This window comes from Trematomus bernacchii, unplaced genomic scaffold (genome assembly GCF_902827165.1).
Source record: "Trematomus bernacchii unplaced genomic scaffold, fTreBer1.1, whole genome shotgun sequence".
In the NCBI taxonomy this organism is placed as follows: domain Eukaryota; kingdom Metazoa; phylum Chordata; class Actinopteri; order Perciformes; family Nototheniidae; genus Trematomus; species Trematomus bernacchii.
The window spans coordinates 3,598,220-3,621,218 of NW_022987616.1; the positions used below are offsets into that span (position 1 = coordinate 3,598,220).

The 22,999-nt window shown below is 41.4% G+C and overlaps 1 protein-coding gene across 1 annotated transcript in view; it reads right to left on the reverse strand.

The window, feature by feature from the left end:
- The window catches only part of ofcc1 (orofacial cleft 1 candidate 1), a 76,115-nt gene that overhangs the window by 17,850 nt on the left and 35,266 nt on the right, over nucleotides 1-22,999 (reverse strand). Inside the window, exons 17-21 of the mRNA XM_034132272.1 lie at nucleotides 22,670-22,809; nucleotides 10,001-10,252; nucleotides 7,082-7,334; nucleotides 6,428-6,591; nucleotides 3,222-3,381 (exon numbers count right to left, since the gene is read on the reverse strand). Of these exons, the coding sequence (XP_033988163.1) occupies nucleotides 3,222-3,381; nucleotides 6,428-6,591; nucleotides 7,082-7,334; nucleotides 10,001-10,252; nucleotides 22,670-22,809 (969 nt within the window). The remainder of the gene's footprint in view (nucleotides 1-3,221; nucleotides 3,382-6,427; nucleotides 6,592-7,081; nucleotides 7,335-10,000; nucleotides 10,253-22,669; nucleotides 22,810-22,999) is intronic.

Below are 22,999 nucleotides of genomic sequence, written 5' to 3' on the forward strand. Positions count from 1 at the left end.
GTGGAGCTAGCTAGCACACACACTAGCTTAGAGCATGATAGTACTTAACACGCTATGAAAGTGAAGACTTTTGTTTCATTTGGTACAAATGTTATTCTGATTGACTCATTTGCAGTGTGAACAGCAGTTAAATAAACAAATGGAAACGTTTTCTTTTGGCTGTATTCAAAGCTTTTGTTAGCCTCCATGCTAACCACCTTAACACAGTCACATTGATTGTGATACAGAACAGCTGCCAAGTGACAACAACACTAAAGTAGGATATAAGAACATTCATTAATTATAAAGAAAACCTCCAAACATTTATTTAATTGAAGCACACTTTTAAAGGACGCTACTTATGTAAATAGCAGTGTGAGGTAAGTCTTGAAGAATTTCAATCATGACAAATTGGTGGTTGAGCTAATCCCCCCCAACTCAGCTGTTATCCACAACACTTGAGGCATTTGATCTTTGATGGAAACTCATTATTTTTCCTTCCTTCCTGCCTACAAATCAAATTAAAGAGTACACAGGTAGATGGTTCTGTGACTCATTCACACTCTGCTAAAGCTCCACTGCTGACATCTTAACCTCAGAGTCATATTTAAACCTCAGAGGAACTCAAATGATCATATGGCATGCAGGAATCTATAATATAAAGTTAATTGGCGAGAAAGTAAAAATTAGATTATGTTTAATGACCGCCTTGTGGAAATTACAAGTTTAATAATCATAGGCCATTTGCAGGTTGGTTATTGAATGTGGATCCTCTTTTTATTGTTTCAGTGCTGGAGGGAGATGCAGCGTCAGAAGAAATGTGCTGACTTTAGAGTTACAGCATCCGGAAAACAGTTTTTAAACTTTGATTCTGTTTTTAATTGGGTTCAACTAAATCCTGTATTGTTATCTTGCCAAGTGTAAAGTTGTGAAACCACATGACATTGAGAAACTTCTTTTTACTATTAATGCCAACATGTATAGCCTGTTATCTTATCTTAAATGAGGTCTGTTCAACATAAAACATGACACTCTTCTTGTCCCATTGCTGCATACCTTACCCTTTATTAAATACTAAATTAACCTTAAAAGACATTCACTTGTGATACTATAGTTGCCCTGTATTGCACCTGACAAACAACCAGTATCAAATTAGTCTAAAACATGTTTGCAGTTTCTTACTGCAACATATCTGATTTGTTGAAAATGTCATATCCTTTTAAGAGCGTGCTGTTCAATAACTTTCTCAAATGGGCTCAATATCAGACGGCTGCTGTTCCTGTGAGCACCTTGTTTTCCTTCTCCTCATTCCTCCTCTCTCTCACTCAGCTAATGAAGGCCTCGTGGCCCACTGTTATTAAAATTACGCCCTTGCCTCTGATATTAATTGGTTCCGTAATAAGGAATGCGTCGGATTCATTATTTAATTGCAAGGGCATATTTGGAATACAGTTTCTGAAATGTATTTTTAATGAAAAACACTACATCCTGACCTAATCATATCAACCTTATTCTATCTAATTAAGGATGCAAAAAATCATTAGAGTTGCAAAATATTAGCTTCAGCTCTGTCGGGCTGCTCCTTTGCTCGCCTTCATGAATATATTTTTTTTCCTGTCTATGATAAATAGTTAATGAGGGAAAAATGACAAAAATTAGCATGAAGGCAAATTAGTCTAATAGGGATATGTCTTTGCTGAGTTAGGAAAGTGACCCTTTTCACAGGAGGAATTGTTCCAATAATTATGAAATAATGGCACGGCCCATCTTATTTTGATGAAAAATGGTCGGCTTGAATAATGTAAAAATCATAAAATGCAATAACCCTACATTTTCATCATGCTGGAGAATGTGTTAGCATTTTATCAGTTTAATAACGGCAAATTAAGGATAATATGAAGTATGCTGTAATTGTTGCTGTGGAGGAAGATATGCAGTAATGCAGGGATGATTTAGCCGAGCCACCACAGCAAGAGGCCATCAGCGGCTAAATGAAGCATTTTCTTAATCACAAACTTTAGGGGTGTAATTTCTTTCAAAGTCTCCAAACATTGGGAGGTTCAATTTTCTCCAGATAAACAGGTCCATCACCATTCCATTAGCAGTGGTGTAGTCACCTCTCTGAGGCAGGGCTGCACTTCATTAAGGCTTAAAAACAGGTGGGAAAAGAATAGCAGATTAACTCTTTATTTATGTAGGACGCTATTGAATTTAATAGGATTTTTTAAGACAGTTTCAAGTAAGATAAATGTATTTTTAGGTACAAATGAAGTAAATAATAGTCATCATGTTCTGTCTTATTCATCCCATTTTTCTCAGTGATTCTGAATTAGGAGAACAGGAAGTGAGGTCACTCGTGTCCGGTCAAAATGTTGGTTACTATTTTAGTATTTTCTAGCTATTTTGTAGACACCAACTGTTGAACTGCAGTCAATCATTCACCAGGGTTTGACTGAAGTTTCTGGTTCCATTTCACCCCTTCACAGCCGTATGAACTTGTGTGAGCAAAGAGCAGCGGAGTTAATGAACATGGAGAACACCGAGCGATGTGTGCCACTAACACATTCTGCAGGATAAATTAAAGGGTGGCTGCAGTTTGATCGCTGCGTTCCATTTTCCCTTATCTCAACAAGTCACATTTTCAATCACTATGCAAAGATTTTACATCGGGTGTAGGCTCGGCGCTAATACACTGCCCTTCCCTGTGTCATCTCCATCGACCTACCGGCTGTCAAACATCCGACAGCCTCTCGTGAGCAATAGTAATTTCATGGGGATATGCATTTATAGGAACTGGGATCCTGCATGTCCCTAGCAGTTGTCTGGAGAATGCCCAGTGTAACATATGTATCCCAGTATGTGTGTTGATTGAGCAGTCTTACTTTAATGAAATATCTTCGGAAATTGGTTTCCACAGACTAATCAGGCAGCCCGCTAGCCGAGTTTCTGTTTTGGTAATTATCTTGTACTAATTAGAATGAAGCTAAAGACCTCTGAGATGAATTCTCAGCTTTCTGAAATGTAACTAAAGAAAATGTAATGATACAAAATGAGCCTGTTCTATACATCTCCTCGGACGTAATATCTTGGTTAAAGTGACCAGATTGGATGTGGTATTGTAGTTGTGATTCCTTTCTTTACAGACCAATCCAACAGATAATGATAGTGACCTTTTGTCTCTCCTTAAGAAAACATCCATTAGCCCAATTAATCACCAAGCGTTTGAGGAGACGGCTGCTTACCTTGCGCCTCTCCCCGTTGAAGCCTCTCCATTGCTCCGCCTTCTTGACAATGTAGCTCAGTTCCTGATTGGACAGCTCCAGGTCTTGAGGCAGGAAGTAAGTTCCCTCCTTGGCTGTGAGGCGCTGAAAGACATCCAGCATGCGACCATCGTTGTGAAATCTGGAAGGGGAGAAAATAAGTGATGAGGGGGGGACGCAGTGACGCCATTCTGAATCACAGCCCTGTAAAGGTCACATGGGGTCAAATGCCAAAGCAAGGAAACACATGCATATTTGTTTTAATGGTTATAATCACAGCTAACTAGCTCTGTGGCTACCTCCTAGCATCATGTCTTTTTTTCATATTGGCTGGCTTCATATGGAGCAGGTCAAATCACAGTGATCCCAACTTGCTGGAAGAACTTCTATTGATTAGACACTACAAAAGTCTAATACATCGATACAAACACAATGAGAGAGCAAAAGGAATCAAACAAATTGGCCTGTGAGTAGGAAGCACTTTGTAAAGACAAGCTGCAGCGCTGGCTGTGTGTCTGCGTGGTGGTACATCTGTTACTGTGTGGGAGTCAGATCCTGGGATAGTCTTCAGTGTTAATGCCGAGCTTCAAAGATGGCAGCTGCAATGGACGTGCTGGTTGCAGATGTGTCTGGAGAGACCGGCCTGAGTCACAAGAAAACGTTCGGCGCAGCAGAAGGCGTATTGATTCATACCTCCCGATGAGCGCACACCACCAAAGTGTTGCTTTTCTTTTACCACACAAGGGTGCACGCAGCCAACCCCTAAAAAGAATCACCATGTCTGTAAACAAATGCCTTGGCTGACCATCAAAACCAGCAGACCTTTCGCCCTTCCATAGAGAATCTATCCTGTCAGAGGGTAATCAACTCTCAAATAAAACCAACATCAAGGAGACGGGGATTTATACGAGAAGCTGGTGTGGAGCTTTGAACTCAGCATCATTCCCCATCGCTCTTGGGAGAAGGATGTTTGTAGAATGTTGACCTCAGACACAGGAATAGCATGCATTCATTTTCATCCTACACTTGAATTGCGCTTCTCATTCATTTATGCGCTCGCTTTCTTGGAGGAAATCAGCATCTTTGCATCTTTGGACTTCAAAACTGGCTGATTTCCTTGGTGTTGGGAGTGCTCTGAATTTCAGTATATAGGGGGTCCGACCTTGATGATAAGGCTTTCCTTTAGTGGAGGGGTCACCTTAAGGACATGTTAACTTATGGAATACACTTGAACAGAATATTCGACATTAGCAGGGTGGTTAGAAATGGAAGGGCTTTTTTGTGTGGGAAAAGCATTACAACTTGCAGTTTTTTCTATCTTTGACTATGATTTTTCAATGTTATTGGCAAACAATTAAAATAATTGCCCTACCTCCCAATCCCATGCCAATGCTCATGAATTGACTATACATACCAGCTGTTAATGTTTAAGAAGAGGTGATCCATGAGTGATTTTGTGATGGTAAAGCTATGTCCAGATATAAACTGTATGCACACTTGAGAAGGACATCACTTGTGTAAGAGAATGCAAATTAAGTATCTTTTTAGTTTTTGAACCTTGTAATCATTTGCATGTATTTGGACCACAACCACTGTGACATCACTTTTTTGTATCTATGAAGTTTCAAACAGTATAGAGATGTAAAGCACATCACTGATGTGTATATTTGCAGCCAGTGAATAAAGGCTGCCTAAAATGTAATTAAAAAAGGATAACAGTCCATTCTATCTATACATATAGCCAGAGGCGTTTTTTTAGAAATAGGTCACGCTCTGTGTCAGAGCCCCCTTCCTTGCAGCCAATAGGAAACTGTAACCCATAAAATTATCAGCCTTGCTTCAGCCTCGTGGCCTACATTCAATACAAACCAGCGTGGCGGTTGAGTGGCAGAAGTCATTATTCCCGGCTGCTGTTTTAATATTGTCCATTTAGCCGGAGCCCGATAAGCGTCCCGCTTACTGAAATTAGATGGTACCCTCTCCTCGGCCGCCAATCTCAAACTGATTAATTCAATAAGGGTTTTCTTACATTTTGAGCCGTTAATGGAATTTGGTCCTATATGGGGGTGGGAGAACACACCTTGGAAGAATACTGAGTTACATTATTCAGTCATTTATCACCCGTCCCTTCTACTTTTTTACTACCATGCTGAAAATAATGATGTCCTTCTATTATTTAAAAAGTGCAATAGTCATCTTTTAAGCCGGGAATTTGGAATTAGTAGTTCTGCGGTGCATGTTTAAGTCCACCCTCCCATTGCAATATGCAGTGCCAATCTCCTGTCATTTTCTGAAACGGAGACAGAAGATAATGTTTGACTCAACACTGACTAAGAACTCTAGTCACATAAGCTCCATGAAGGCTTGGTAGAAAAGAGTCTGAGGTGCTAAAACATATCACAAACCTAGCAAGTAAATGGTTCAGCATGGGCGACCTCAAACTGCAAGACATGAGGTGTGCACACGGTGAGATACAGTGTGTGTGTTCCCCACCATGTAGATGTCCATTTCAATATGTATGAAACCTGCAGTGATACCAACCATGAAAAACATTCCGTCTAATCAGATAGTGTAAGGGGGCTATACGTTCACGCTATATCAAAACACATCACACTTTTGGATTAAGAACGCTATAACATTTTCCGACCAATTGCAGAGTATGGTGTTTTCGTAACTGTGTTGTGTATTTCTGCTTATGTGTGTGTAGATGTGTGAGGTTGATGCATAACTGCATGAGTAATTCTTTGCGACTAAAACATCTAAATGGATTAGATCAACATTTGTTTTCATTTTCCGATTTTTTTTTGTTGTGCTTTTCTGTGAATAGAGGAAATAAATGGTGGACGGTGGATATGGCACGAGGCTGCGGGGGTGGACGGTTCGGAGTTGTTTCTGAACGGGTGTTTGAGAGTAGAAGGCCACAGAAAGGGTCTTCCTCGTCATTGGAAGACTTTCCATATGGGCTCTGTCAATACAGGATCAAGTCTGATATCATAAAATCCATATAATATCAAGATAAATAAACATATTGTTATTGTATTGTTGATGTAGTGAAGATTTCTGCTATTGAAAAATATTTCTCTACGTTTGAATCATGTTGGAGGTCATGGATCCAACATGCAGTTTATTTACAAGTTTTACCAAATTATCGGATTTGTTTTCCGTCCCCGCCTTCCTGCACGTCTGACCTGAGCATGTTGATGAAGAGGATGGTGACGGAAAGCAGGAAGATGACTGCATAGAGGAAAAGAGTGATGATCACTCCCGCTGCACCTGATTGGTCAACTCTGAAGAAGTGCCAGTAAAGCTTGGCTGCGTCTCCCACCGGTGTGTCTGGGCTGTAGGCGAGACGCTGAGGAGACAGGGAATGAAAGAAAAGAAGGAACAAAACAGACATATATGGATAACTGTTATACAACCGGACATTTGCAATATGGTAAAGGTCTTGCCCGGGACTAAGATGTATCAGAAAGATCACATGATGGCTCAAGGACCGAACACTGGTCAGCTGGTGCTCCTCTCCCTCTACATAGAATACAATCCCAAATGCAACAAAATGTATTCCTTAGCAATAAGTACCAAAAAGGAGGAGTTATAATAAGACACCATTCCAATGCCATTTCATTAACCTCATGTCAACAGTCCAAATCAATCAGCATCTTGGTCTCTTTAACTGTCAGAATGAAATCACCCGCTAAAAAAAGACACCCATCCAACCTTGCACATTTTCATTCTCACCCAACGCCCTCCCCCCTCTTTTGTTATCTAAAGTCACTTTGCCAAGATAAAGTGAACTCCTATTTAAAGTGCACAAGTGTCCAAGTTATTTTTAAGTGACTTACCCCGAGGACGGCGTCCACCGCAAAGACGGCCAGGGGGTCGAGGACTGTCCACACTCCCTGAGCCATGATAAACTTTGACGTGAAGGAAGGAAGTGAGCCAAATATCTGTTGACAGCCACATCTGATCAGAACCAGCAGGAACGTTGCTGCGTTCAAGGTCAGGGGACCCACCACCACCATCGCCAGCTCCTCCCGGGTGTGCAGCAGAGAACTCTGGTACACCAGGTCCACCGTGTGTGCGTGGAACTGGAATCTGGAGGGAGAGGAAACGGAGGCGGGTGACGTGTGAAATGTGTGCATGTGTCAATATGCATGTAGTAGATTTGTGATGCTTTCTAGAGGCAATTCACAAACTATTGCTAGTGGTTGATTCAATCATATTCAATTAGTTTGATGACAATTAAGGTTGTATTCGGCTGTTTGCTAGTACATGCTGCCCTTACTGGTCAAATGTGATGTGTTTATAAGATAGTCTGTGTATTTATATCAAATTAAACTAAAATATGTTTAAAATAAACGGACAGACGCTACAATAATATTAACACCTGAGAGCTTTTTTTATCCAGACTCCCCATTTACTGCAAGCCTCATGAGCTCCTTAATCTTCCCATCAGTCAGGAGGAGGTAGAGCCAGTGGTGGGGAGGAGAAGTCCAGTTTTTGCTCATTAATTTCCATCTGATTTGCTCCAAGAGTCAAGCGTCTCTCAGATTCTGTCCATTAATCTGACAGTGGAGGTCCATTGGTGTTTTATCTGAAGCAGATCTACTAACACACACATTTAACCCTATAAAACACCTCACTGAATGACCGGTGCAGACAGAAACGTTTTTTTTTTCACTCTGCAGGTTTCTATTTTTCCAGATAAATTGCATTGCTAAATCTCATTTCAAGACTGACAGGGGAATATTTCATTTATAGAGAATCGTGATTTAATACAATGAAAGTTTCCAGTTCAATAACTTGTAACAGCATTTTGACATTGGCAGCATCATCCCATATCAAATACTGACGGTCATCATTCCATATTAAATCACATTTTGTATCTCTTAAATGTGATGTGTGAAATTTCAAAACGGCAGGTGGTACTTGGCTATGTAATGGATTGAGCATGTGACCTGCTATTCCCTGGCCATGTGGATCTCGATTAGTGGTAGGATGTCATTTAATTATAAATATATAGCAAAATATTCAATAAAAGAAAAAAGCTAGAATTACTTTTTATTTACAAGAGGAAAATAAAATAAAATTAGCACATATTACATTACATTGTAACATATTTAAGTCAAATACCCAACATGACAAAATCATATTTGCAAAAAATACACTGCTTACAGCTTGATGCATAAACAGTCTATTAATTAATTTAATATACCACTTATCATGCACAAATGCCCATGTGAGTACTTTTACGTCCGATTTTGAGCACATGACTTGTACTGTAGTAATTTTAGACTGTTGCATTATTGCGTTAGTATATGAAAGTGCAACAAAAAAGAAAGTAGTTCTCTAGGTGACTGAAGGAACATTGGGGCCAGAGACTCTGTGGCCCCGGGGCACACTTTGCTGTCCACTGATGTCCAAGGATGGATTATGGGAAAGCAGGAGGCAGAGAGAGGCAGAGAGAGAGGCAGAGAGAGAGGCAGAGAGAGAGGCAGAGAGAGAGAGAGAGAGAGAGAGAGGCAGAGAGAGAGAGAGAGAGAGAGAGAGAGAGAGAGAGAGAGAGAGAGAGAGAGAGAGAGAGAGAGAGAGAGAGAGAGAGAGAGAGAGAGAGAGAGAAGCTCTCTCCTCCCCCTCTGCTCTTCTTCTCTCTTATAGACGACCCTCTCTAGCTCTCTCTCACATAGAGTTCTAGAAAAGAGAGAAAACAACCCCCCCCCCGCCTCTGAGCCTGTCACTTGGCCTCTCTCTCTCTGGGCACCACCAGCTCCGGCCATGGCATGGAGAGAAATGCTCCGAGGGAAAGCAGCAGATTTGGACATGTGGAAGTTTTCTCCGACGTGACCCCCCTCGTTTTCGCAATTTTGTTTTTTCACCTCCCACCTCCCATACACCCCCTCAGTCCATTTATTTTAAATATTCCGCCGCATTTTTTCTTCTGTCAGCCATCACTTTCCATGATTTAATGCGTGATGCTTGCACCGCCATGTTATTGCAATAAAAAGCTGCCTGTATGCATGTTTGCAGCCAGCTTGTTTTATTGTGATGAATTAAATCAGCACCACATGCTATTGAGATGTGATTTAACAGTTCTGTGGTGTCTTATTGCTGTTCATTATCAATGCCGTGTAACAAATAATAAAAATAAATTCCTTCCAAATAATGTAGCCTTTTGGGACTTGAAGCTGTGTGGTGAAATCAGCAAACTCCCCCAGCAATGGTTTGTTAATATTGAGAGAGTCTTGTTAAAATGTTAATGGGGGGGATTCCAAACAGATGATTTGGGGCGGATCCATTGTGTGTGTGTGCTTTTTTGCACACACACACACACACACACACACACACACACACACACACACACACACACACACACACACACACACACACACACACACACACACACACACACACACACACACACACACACACACACACAATGCACATCCTCTTTCTCTCATTTGCTCCTTAACCCCTCCACATCCCACTTTACCACCATATTTTGCATGTGTGTGCTACGAGCTTGCACGAACGTGTGTGAGTGTGTGTGTATCTGGAATTTGCATATGCGCTTCTATGCATGTATCTATCTGCCCCCTGTGTAAAAGATTTATGTCAGCAGTGATGTTTGTGCTTAAAAAGTATGTAGTTGTGCTCTATGTATGTCTATCCATAGGCTCCACTACGCCCATTTGTGTCTGTGTGTGTGTGTGTTTGAGAGTGTGTGTGTGTGTGCAGGGTGATATCAAAGGAAGCAAACTCACTTGTTGACAGGAACTGCTATGGCCTGGAGGTAGAGCCACTGGCTGCAGTAATGCAGGTAGAGCCTCACAAACCACATCAAAGCCAGCAGCAGCATAATGAGGCCGAGCTGCCGAACGGAGCCACGCCAGCTACTATGCGGCTGTTGTTGCCCCGGCAACGGCAGGCCCAGCTCGGACGGCAGCATGCGCAGGGCCAGACGGGCTCGCTCGGACAGGCGTGAGGGGCGGGAGGCGGCTCCAGGCAGCGCTGATCTGTTTTTAGACAGAGGAGAACCGACATTTCTCATAATAATATGTATTCAAATAGTTTGACAACATAGTATCTACGTAACAGTTCCCGTACACGTGTGGCAGTGTCGGTAAAGATTATATTTGAAACAGGGTACATGCTATTTAAAATAAGGTGGGCTACAACACTTGATGTTTATGTATCTACGTTTTAATTCCCAGTGCAATCACTTCCTTTCCCATGCATTACACAGAGACTAGTATTCAAATGCATTGTCTTTACCCTCATCAGATGCATGCAATGAATAATAGGTAGGGAAATGTAGTATTCAAATTGACACACATCCACACATGCACACACAAACAGATAGGAATCCCTTCCAGCAATGCGCAGCTTCCCTCAGCACCTCTGCCTCCTCTGTGCCGCCCTTTGTCAGGCCTGCTCAGCTATTCCCTTTCATATACAGGGCACAGATGGAACAGTGGAGATGAGTGGAAAAGAAAGCAGAGGAGAGGAGAAAAAACAAGCTACAATGGGCTTCTAACAGGCCCGCCTTAAAAATGTCATACATAGCAGTGTGTGTGTGTGTGTAGTAAATTAGTGTTTATTGTAAGGATGTGCATACAAATCAATTGACTATAGTTCGAACATGTCAACACAAGCAGACACGGATGACCCCAATCGTCTGCTGGCAGTAATTAGGCGCAGGCTAACGTAGGTGTGTACATTAGCGCTCAGTTAGCATCACAGAGTGTGACTTTAGGCCGTAGCCTGTGGACATCCCTGCGCCTCACCACTGTGTCCCAGAGCACAGTTGGAATTCACTTTGTAGTGTGTATCTAGGGAAATTGATACACTGCCTTAAGACGAAAAAACAAGAAAAAAGGAGAATCAATTGTATTGCCCCCCCCCCCCCTTCTCTCCTTACCAAATAATTAGGCTAGACTTGCATCAAAATGCAGCATTGTGTTTTCTCCTCTTGCATTGCTGCTGGATTATGAACAGCTGCGTTTAAAACAAAAGGGATCATCTTTCCTGTTCCTGTGAGGTGGGTACACGCACACTCTGAAGTGTTTATCAAGTTACTGAGAGGATGCACACGAGTGTAGTGTACGGTACTCTCGGGAGAACTCATTCAGAAAACGCTCAGTCAACAGTTTGGGGTGATAAATATTCATAGCTCAGCTGAAATAAAATCGAGCAGAGAGGATAAACATCTGGCATAAAAGTCAGATACCGGTCAGTTCAATGGTTGACATTTTACATATAGTAGAATTCTAAATGAACAATGCATATAAATACTCTATATAGCTTGTGTGAGGTCAGTAAGATGCTATAGAAGATAATGTATGCAGGGGGGGTGTACATTGCATCTGATGCTGTTTCATTACATGTAAATGAAATCCTCTGAAGGCATTGTTTACTGTTTTTACAGCACTATTAATGTTGCATGAGAACAGTATGTGGTAAAGGAACAGACTGCTCTTTATTATGGGATGCCACTGCCTCCATATTAATGAATAGCACTGGCAATGAAGATAACTCTTCATTACGTAACCACTCTGGATATTTACTTAGTGAATACAAGAAGCCATAAATGATACTTTAGATATACAGCAGATCTTGCAAATTAAATATATGGGATTTTAGATCTGATCTCGCATAATACAGCAAACACAAAAACCAAGAACACTCGTCTCATGTCTTGTTTCCTGTTTTATTTTGTAAAGAAACTCTCCTTTTGTCTTGTCTTAATATCACTTCCTCTCTTTGTGTTTTCCCGCCCTTTTGTGATTGTTTGCCCTTCCCTGATTCTATCCACCTGTGTGGAATCACCTTCAGCCCTTGTGATTAGTTTCTGTGTGTTTATATACCAGTGTTCTTTGTGAGTTCCTTGTCAATATCCCCCTGCTATGGTTCTGCTCGCTTAGTTTCATTAGCATTCATACCCCGGTTTTATTAAAACTCGCAATTTGTTTATTCGTGAATCAGTTTTTTTGCGTTAGCCTTCCTTACCCCACTTCTGACACTGAACATGTGCTATTCCAGTGTCAAATGTGAGTTTATACAGGGCTGCCAACATTTGAGTTCAGCTTGGAGTGAGATTTTTTTTTGGTTAACCGAAAAAAGAAACGTTCATGTGTTCAGTGTTACAAATGTATTGAACATGTACAAACGGGTTTCCCATTAATGTACCGGGCGCTACAGTGGAACACGCACATACACAGTGTACCCGCGACTCACAATGAAGGCTCGATAATCAGCTCACAGCATATAAAATGGCATATAGGTGTAAGCAGAGGTAAAGTGCTATTTTATAAGTGGGGGGGGTCCTCACCTCCTAGGGGGGTCCGGGGCCATGCTCCCCGGGAAGATTTTTTTTTTAAATATTGAAGTTAAATGCATCAACCTGCTGCATTTTGAGAGCAAAATGAATTCATGGATACCTCTCTCAACACCCATATGAAACAGAACTGTAAACAGATTTTCTTTTTCTTTATGGATATTTTACAAATCACTATCCTTTTAAACTGTATTCTTGTTTTACTGTCATAAAGTATTTCATAACTGTTTTTCATTTATTCTCGTAAATGGTGACCAAACCGTTTGAGACCCACTGAGATAACTAGACTAAAGTGAACTATCTAAACAGAGAGTCCCTTACCTCACTGAGCTGTAGTTATCTCTCTTAGTCTGACAGGAAAGAAGATTTACATTATAAATATTCCCCAAAATTATTCAAAAGCATATTCTTCAAAACTCTCTGCTGTAGTATGACCACCAGGAGACTATTGATGTGTGTAGTGAGTTTGGTAGAAATAAGCTGTATAATAGTGATTGAATATTATTGTATTCTCTTTTTTCAGAGTTGCACTTTGCAGACGGTCCCTGAGCACTCCAGCTCAGAGGACGGCGCGTATTGGCTTTTTTTGATCAAAATAGGATTGTAGTTCGTTGTCAACCTTACCACGGTACTTAGGAGACGTCATTTGTGTCTGAATAACGTTTTGTTCACGAGTTATTGATCCGTGAAATCAGAATCTCCCAATATCGTTCCAACTTTACTGAACTAAGCCAGAAGACCGTCTCATTTCGTAGACCGCTCGGTTTGCTGTTCCTTCACTTTATTTTTATATACATTTATTTTGGACGAAAACTTAGCGTGAGGAAAAGCAAGTGTGGCGTGAGTGCGTGAGATATGGGTTAATTGCGTGACTCTCACGCTCAATGCGTGAGTGTTGGCAGCCCTGGTTTATACCTGATTTTGAACTGTAATGCAAACCAAAAGATCATAATGTACAAGAAATTGCATGTCTCTGCTTCTCTTTTGTGATTTTAATCCAAGCTTTTTCACCACTTGCTTCACTGTGTGGTATGAAACTGCTTTCCGCATGTTCGCAAAAAGTGGACAAAAAGCAGCGAGTCACAGGCAAGATGCTACCCTGTCAAGTGGCATTAAACGGAAACAGCAAACACAACCTGACGCACATCTTTCATATAATGAAGATATTGATGATGCATGAAAGAGGAATATTTTTAGCCGTCTTCATGGGGCGGCCTCTTCCAAAGGAAACTGGTAACATGATGTGAAATCTGTTATCACCACTGAATTGATTTCATTATGGCACCTCCAATTACAAAAGTACAATGTAGGAAAAAGAGGGGAAGGCAGGGGGTGGAGGTGTGGGCTTCTTTATCTTGCAGGATATTTCACAGCTTGTCCCCTGAACGACTGATAGTATGTGGCGTAACGGCCCACAGATGAAACTAACCATTTCAACAGGCATGCTTTGGCACATAATACTATATTTTTTAATTGTATGATTGTGTGAAATCTGGGCCAGGAGCTGTTCCCTCATTATCTCAGTTTTGATATGTTTGTTGTTAATTCCCACGTCATCAAAGCACGTCGCGAGAGGACTCATCCCTCTCCATAAACCTTTCTACAGAGTGTCAAAGCCTGTAAATCAGGTTTAACTAGCGTATATGTGCCAACCATTGGAGCAAGAAGCATGTCCTGGACTGGTTTTCCCAGGCTGTGTCCCTTAATGTTGTGCGGCGTGACATAACGGGAGCTGTGCTCTTAAAAATAGCACAGAGTGAATATCAAGTACAGACAAGTATTAAACCTCAAACACGGCATGGGTAATGAGAGATGGAGGGGGCGGGGGGGAGGAGAGGAGTACAGTGGGGTGTTTTTAAATAGCAGATTTATGGCGAGGTGGCTCCGGGGCCGAGGACACTGAAGGTAACAATCCCTCTGCAGGGCCCTGATGGTTTAAACCCTCCAGTCTGAGGCCACTTAAAATATTGGACTTATCCCTTTTATTTTGAGGATTAAGTTATTTTCTGTCACTTTCTTATTTGGGCCACCGGCATTGTTTATAAATGCACACGTCTTTCCCCACATAGTCGGAGGATGTCTTGCTGTTGGGGAAAAGATACAGTGTGGAAATAGACTTAAAAGATTGACGGATAACGTGATTGTTTTCTTAGTGGCCCAGATGCACGAGTGTTGTGGTGATTATGGAAGTGAGATTAGCTTAGGTGTCAAGAGATAGGACTGAAGATACCTCTTCTTTGTTTACATTTCATTTTTGAAGAATGCTGATAGTGACAGTATCAGTCATCTGTCCTGAACTGGCTAACTTCTGAGGAGCACATACTGTATGCTACATTTGAGCTATATATTGTATTTTAACATTATTTTAGATGGTGTATTCACTTTTAGTCTTTGAATGTCGTTTGAAAATAAATATCATCTTAGCAGACCATATCTGATAATAATATTCAGTCTTTAGCTGTTTGTTTTAAAGGCCTTAAAGGGGCCCTATTCTGCTCATTTGCAGGTTCATATTAGTATTTAGCGCCTCTACTGTGACATGTTTACACTACTTACTGCTAGCCAATAGAAGTGCAAGTGTTACCTATTGATGTCACTATGGAAGTACAAAGGACTACAATCGAGGCGTTTCAGGGAGACAGAAACTCCTTCTCGAGGGAACTTTGAGATGTTAGCCTTTGCAGACCATTTACATGCACAAAAACCTATAACACACACTACAGGAAAGAGAAAACCTAAAAAGCATAATAGGGCCTCTTAATATAAAAAGAAAACATGCCATCGAAGAGCTAAATGCCATATCAGCTAGCCAGAAAACACGGATATCATTTCATATTTGCACCAATAACCTATAGGTCAACCCACAGAAAGTAAAAGGTTAGCTAGTGAAGCACTTTATTAACTATGTTGCATAAGCATACCCAATAAAGTTACTGTATGTATGCCAATCCATGTTACATCATGTACAGATGCTACAGTCACAGAGGCCTAACTGCCTATTCATTGCATTTATGCAGAAGCAAACAAGTTTACGTAACAATTGGCATGGCAGAGCTTTGCACAGGTGGGGAAAATATAATACAGGAAGCTATGAAACATCACAAATAAAACTGCTCCCACAAGATGCATTAAATGATAATCATTGGTTACCAAGCTGGTATCATTTTCCAAATCACCTCGATTGCGTGTGTGCATAAAAACAAGTTGAACAGAGCAGCAGTATATGCCCGCAAGGCTTTTGGATAATTGAGTCATTTTTATATCATCTTGTGAGAAGTTTTATTTATACTGGAAAAAATGTTTACAAAAAAAAGCTTCCAATTTAACTTTCTGGAGCTCCTTCTCTCTCTTTTAATTGTATTTGTTCCAAGAACAATTACCATTTGGGGGCTTTATAAGCACAGCTTTTTACAGAGACCCTGGCAAAGGGAGAATACACATAAATGAGTTTCATTGACAAAATAGGAGCACAGTGGCAGGTATTTGGGGAGTAGTTAAAGAGAATTATGTAATAGTGACTCAGCTGCAGTACTGGAGTCCATCATCATGTAATTAAAACAGAACGATGCACCTCCAAATTATCAGAATTATTTGCAGCAGAGTGGAGGGGAGCACAATCAGAAGCAGGACAACATTAATGTTCCACTTAATTAGGAATCCATGTTTGACTAATAGTTGGCTGCTCGTTTTTACAATGCAAGGGGGGGGGGGGGGCAATGGAAAAGACCATGATTGCTGTGTGCTGTTGATCAGCAAGCAATGGATTAGATGCAATGCTGGCACAGAATGGCAAGCTTGTAAAAATGTTGCGCTGATGATTGTATCATATTTAATGGGAAACAGTGTTGACTGGGAATACACAGTGTCATGGTGGGAATTCAGGGGAGGATGTTGGGTATTTTATGTAAACTTCCACTTGGAGTTCTGACAATTACTACTCATTAGTTTAGAACAGAGAAATGTATGCAATTGATTACGAATCCATTACAAACTGATGTATTGTGCTCATTTTCAGGTTGGCACTAGAACATTGTTTTGATTGGTTGGCAATACGAATATGGCGCACCTTGATACTCAGATAGCGGGCGGTACTTTCTAATGAGCTGCAGGTGACATAACAAACCTGAATGGCTTGTTGAATCCCATGTTTTCTGACAGAAAAGCCAATAAAAAAAACCTGGGTTGCCTTTTTACTCAGAATGGGATGGTCACACTATAGCCAAACAAGTTGTCTCCAGTCCAATGCATTCCCTGTTTAATGGCAAACCTCTAAACTTTAGCTACCAGCAATAATACCCTTCAAGAACAGAAATTGGATGATCCAGCTCTATGACTCCTGCACTGGCCAAACAAATCCCTCCTATAAAAAAGTGTTTTGGCCTCCCCACACACCTTGGATCGGTTTAGATGTATACATGAGGTAGCCCGTTCACTGCCATGCAACATGTGGCGTTTTTATGGAGCGCCCGACTTAGCACGAGAGACGATTAAAACATGGAAATGGCAGGTCCCTTGGTGCGCCATAAACTAGGGTGGAAACATTTCAAATGCAGATGCACCTGGGATCAACAAACACACACTGGGCCTTCCCATGCACTCACACAGCTCGTACAGCTACCAACAATGAAGAACAGGTTGTTTTTCCCTCTATACACTTTTTTTGGGAGGCAGTGATGCCAGTAGATGTGTAATACATTAAATGATTAATGCAGGACAAATAATAAAAAAGGAGATCTATCTATTCATCAATGTGGGTGAGGCGTACAGGGAAGAGTGCTGCAGAGGCTGAGTATGGGCCTCCAGAGAGTTGCATCAGTATTTAAATGGATTTCACTTCTCTGACCTTGCCTCGTAACTGCAGGACATTGCCACCAGAGAGATAGAGACAGAGAGAGAATGAGGAGAGGATGGCGAGAGGAAAGATGAAGGGAATTACATGCAGAGATAAGGTGGGAGCGAGTGAGTGGATATAATTAGGAGCAAGAGAGACTAACTATATGTTATATGTGTGTATTTAGGTAGCAATTAAGTTGTGATAGACCAGAAATCTCACCCATGATCATAGAGCAGATAAGGCATATGAACAGGGTTGAATGGGCCAACGGGAACAGGTTCCAGGTTTGTGTTTGGCTGTGTTATAATTTATCAAGTGTCACTCTTATCTTGTATAAGCTTACAAACAAGACAAAACAGCAACTGTAAACCTTTGTGCAATTATCAATCGAGCATGCTTTAATTCTAAACTGGGAATGGCTAAAACAGGTCCTGATTGCTTCATGCTCACACACACACACTCTCACACACACTCATTTTAGAATCAAATTCTGATTACATTGGCATCTACGACATGTCAGTGGTATTATTAGAGCTGCCAGTCAGCTGTGTTTTCCTAAAAAGTTCATATTTATTTGCACAGGGTACAGTGCATTAGTGCATGTTTGTGCTACAGTGCATTAGCTAGCATGTATCTGCGTGTACAAATCCATTTTTAAATTCTCCGCGAGTTGTTTGTTGACTTTTTAGATCTTTTTTGGGCTGTTTATGTCAGTCTTGGGGAACGAGTGATTACAGATGAAAAAAGAAGAGCGTGAGGGAGGTGTCACCTCTGGCCTGGGTCTCTTTGGCTATCACACACATTCACCATCATGGACAAATCACACGCAATCACTCAAATGCTCCCTCATGTAGTCATTTTTTCTCTATCTGAACCCCCCCTCTCCACTCCTCTCTCTTACGTGTCTGTGGGAAATACATTTCGTTTGACCCGGAACACCAATGGGACCGCACTCAGCTCTGACTGACAGCTACATCACTGCAGATTAACCAATCAAATCGCAACGTTAGCCTGTCACGGATCTGACAGCTGTGATTTCCATAAAGGAAGTTGATTGTGTACGTCTGTGAGCTCCGGAGTGACCCAGGGTGCGTCTGGCCGCAGAAACCCTAACATGTGCACTCGGGCTGGGTAGCCAGGGGCCCTCTCTTTCACACACGCTCGCACTCATGCAGACACATTCCAGACCCAGGGGTGAACAGCACTGCCATCTCCACCCACCTCTCCTACCAGCGTTACATCAGAATTGATTGACCCTTGCACCGAGTTGTGATTCGGAGCCGCAGTGTGCCGGGGATTGACAGCCTGGGACTCGCTGTTATTCCAGGTGTTTTTCTCCCTGTCTGTTTCTGCAGAGCGATCCCTCTTTCCCCTCAATGAGTCTCTTCTTTAGAGGAGGAATGACACTGCAGGGTGCATGTTATCAATGTTTTCGGCACGTGATCCTGCAGCGAACGATATAACTTGTATGCAAACAGATGGAGGGCACAGGAAGACGGAGACAGACACAGAGTGAGTGAGTGCTCTGATAGGCTCGGTTGGGGGAAACGGGCGGAGAGGATTGTTGGTCCCCAACGAGGCGAGCTAACTGGGGGAAATTAGGTCAGTGTGTTCCCTCTGACTCCACAACAAGAACAGGCTGTGCGTGTGTGTGCACGTGTGTGTGTGTTTTGCCGGTGCACCTACAGTACACTGCTGTGCTATAGTGACATACTGTGCAGGTCTGTGCGTGTTTCTGTGAACGTGCTACCAAAGGTCACGCTGGATTTTTAATACAGGTGATAATTATGTCCTCCCGTTTGCTTCGACAGCTTTAATCCACACTTAATAGTGTTTGATAAATAGCTTTGAAGCGACCCGTATTTATTTTGACTCCTCATCCTTCTAATTGAAACACAAGTGTAGGATGTAACTACTCATAAGATCATCAGTAGTAACAAAATACTTCTGAATAGAAAAAAAAAAGAATAAAGGTTAAGTGACATTTATCCCCAAATGGCATTTTGGAATACAAAGCTTTGGGGACAGATGGAGTCAGTTCTGCAGTCATTTGGCCTCCGGAGGATGTGGATGCCTTTTCTTATTCTACCTCCCACCCAGATATGCCTTTACTTTGTCTCTCTTCATGTCTCCTGATCAGGACACATACTATAATTGATATGAGATTTAGGGGGTATATTTCAATGTAATTAGAATCTTGATAATTGGACTAATTAGATCTAATTGCTACGTGAGAATGACTTTGATTAAAACAGGTTTCTCTCCTCAAAACCAGAACAGAACAAAAATTGTTGGGTGACATTGTTAAGACCCAAAGCTAATTTACAATAAACATGGATGCATACAAATAAGTAACAACAGATATGACCAAATACTAAGAAAAACAACTAATAATACTGATTTTGGATGTAATTAACTCTGAATATAAGTCAAATGTTTGTCAAGCCTTTACACAAGCTAGCAACAGTTAGCTCTTCTGAATACACTGTGAAAAGTACTCCTAAAGTACTTTCTTAGTTGTAAAATGAATTCACTTTATGCATGTTTACCTTTTCCAGAAGATGTTGCCTCATTAAATTAGCCCTATCGGATTACAACAGCTGCATTGAATCAGGTGCTTTGATTTTGCTCAGTGCTATTCTGTGAGAAAAAAGGTGGTTAAGTTTACACTTGTTGACATCAAATAAGCTGGGAGGTCGGCAGGAGCCTTTCATGCATGTTCAAACAGATAGCAGCAGCAAAGAAACTTGTAAAGAGAAGAAGAATCATCCCAGGCTTATTTTCACCTGCCAAGAAGTGACTTGCAACTGTCAATACTCACATTAAAAATAGCATTATCATTTTGTCTTTGGAATTTTAATTTATGGTTCACCGTTATTGTGATTCCATGCAACCCTTTTCAAAGGTGGATAGGTGCGCTTTTGAGGTTGTCAGCCAGGTACTTCAATAGAATAATAAAAAAAGAAGATAATTAAATGTGTAACTCGAAAGATACACAGAGAAGTTGACCCTCACACACACATTACATTTAAAAATCAATATGTATCAAATCATATACAGTATAATGCAGAAACCTAAAAAGTTCCTACAAAATTATGTATTTGTAGTACATTTGAAACTGCAATCAGAAAAACAATAAAGTGTAAATTATGCCAAATGAATTTGTCTTGAACCAAAAAATGTTTTGTAAGTTAACAGACAGTTAGGGTTAGAATTAGGCAGATACATACACGTTATTTACTAGTGTTATAACTATTGGTACTGAGCAAACTGAGGCTCTGAGACATTCCTTTACATTTTATTACATTTATTCTACTTAGAGAATAAAGTGTTGCTGACTGTGACAGTGTGCAAATGAATGCTCTGTGTAAAAGCCTTCCCAGACTATCCTAACTGAATCTTACTGTTTCCAAGTGTTTGCTAAATAATGCATGAGCATCTGATTTGCACATTGGTGTCGGGACGCCCTATAAAAATCTCAATGAGCTCGATCTCTTGTGGCTCAATAGATGGCAGTAATATCCCTCAATCACTGCAGTCCCATCCCACATGAAAATGCATGTGTGCGCACGCATACTGTACACAGTGGAGACACAAACACACTCCCACACACATGCACAAATGCATACAAAGATACAAACAAAATGCCAGAAGAGATGGAGATGACATCATTACGGCACATAAAACAAAAAAAATCCGTAAACAATCCCTTTCGTCTGTCAGTCCTCAGGTGATGTAGAGAATCCCAGAGTAAGTCAAACAGCACAGTGGGAGAGACGGGTGAGGGAACGACTTGTATGCATGACTGCAGTGTCTTTAACTTCCCTGTGAAAGCCGGTATCTTCCTAATGTTCTGATTAGGCGAGGGCAACAAAAAAAAAGACGCCTTTAGCTCAGAGATACTGTGTGCGTGTAAAGATAAAATCAATAGCAGCAGCACCTTCACAGGGCATCAGGGAACCGCCAGGGCTGCAACTCAATACACTCCATACCTATAACTGATAGAAATGTCTCATCTCACGGAGCCCGGGCGACCGCTCAGAGGTGAAAAGCGGCACTATGAATAATCGTGAAAACCATTTAATTGTGTCCCTTTGTGCGCAGCCTGCCCGGGTTTCTGTGTTTCGTTTTGTGTTCACTCTCCCTCCAGATAGTCCCTGTGTCGTCATTTGTTGGCAGGATACGCTGGTAATCATTTGAATTCCCCCAGTATGTTCAGAAGATGTCAGGGAGTAGTCTCTGATCTTGTTTAATATGTGACCAGCAGCTATAAATTACCAACTCGCAGAAATGAGGAAACATGGGTACTTCTAAATCTCCAGGGAGAGCTCTTCTCGTTCTGTCTCCCTCACACACACACACACACACACGCACGTGCACACACACACACACACACACACACACACACACACACACACACACACACACACACACACACACACACACACACACACACATACACACACACACACACACACACACACACACACACACACACACACACACACACACACACACACACACACACACACAATTTTGCTTGTAGCCTATTCTGATGCTCTGACGGTGCCGCTACCTTGTTGCGTTTAACACGTTTTGGCCAAGGTGTTTTAAAAATGCCGTGCATCGTGCATTGTTTGTATTTCATATATCCCTGTTTTCTCATTAAAATCAAATGCTGTAAGCCAAGACGAACCCTCCTTTGTTGCGTTTTGTTGTGCAGAGGAGCAGGAAACAAATAAACCACATCGTGACATAATGGGTGTAGGTTGAGCAATTGTTTGGTCTGGCTATGCAATATTGTTACAAAGCAAATTAGTTTAAAAAAAAAAGATTGATTCCTTTTGTCGCAAAAATGTAAATCACTGAGGGAAATTGCATGTTGAAATTAAACATTTCTGCATTTGATTTCAAAGTAAATCTAATGCAGAAATGTTTTGTCTTTTCTTTCTAACAAACTTTGTGACTTTCTCTAGTTTAAGGGCAGGTCATGAGGCTCCGGAAATATATCCGCCTTTACCTTGTTTCTGGTGACAAATGTATACAAGATTAACGCTACCACTCATTTAGTTTGAATTTCCCTCAGATGCCATGTGACTACTGTATCTATATCTGTACAGGAGGTGTTGGAGGCACATTTTGTTGTTAGCTGCTTGATGCCGAACACATCACTGTCTGTCGTCACCCACGATTTCCTTTTTTTCCCTTCCCCACGTTTGAATTTTGCCAGACTCAGGCAGGATAATGAGTGGTGAGACTTACTGTAGGGAGAATGTATACTCCTCCATCTCCTCCGTGGAGAGGTTCTCCACTGAAGGCTGCATCTTCTGTTTGTCTGCCTGCCGAGGCGGTGCGCTGCTCATGCTGGGGCCGCAGCTATTTGTCTTCTTGATTGGCTTCTTCTGTGAGGAGCAGAAATCGGGGAGAACACATGCGGATGTCATTTGTAATCAAAGCAGGAAACAGGCCTCTGAATTTATCTTGGGGGATGCACACGGTGACAGTGACAGTGTGCGTGGCACTCCGGAGCCTCTCCTATATCTCAACCGTGCCTCAATTGACACGAGAACAAGAATGACGGCGAAATCGCAT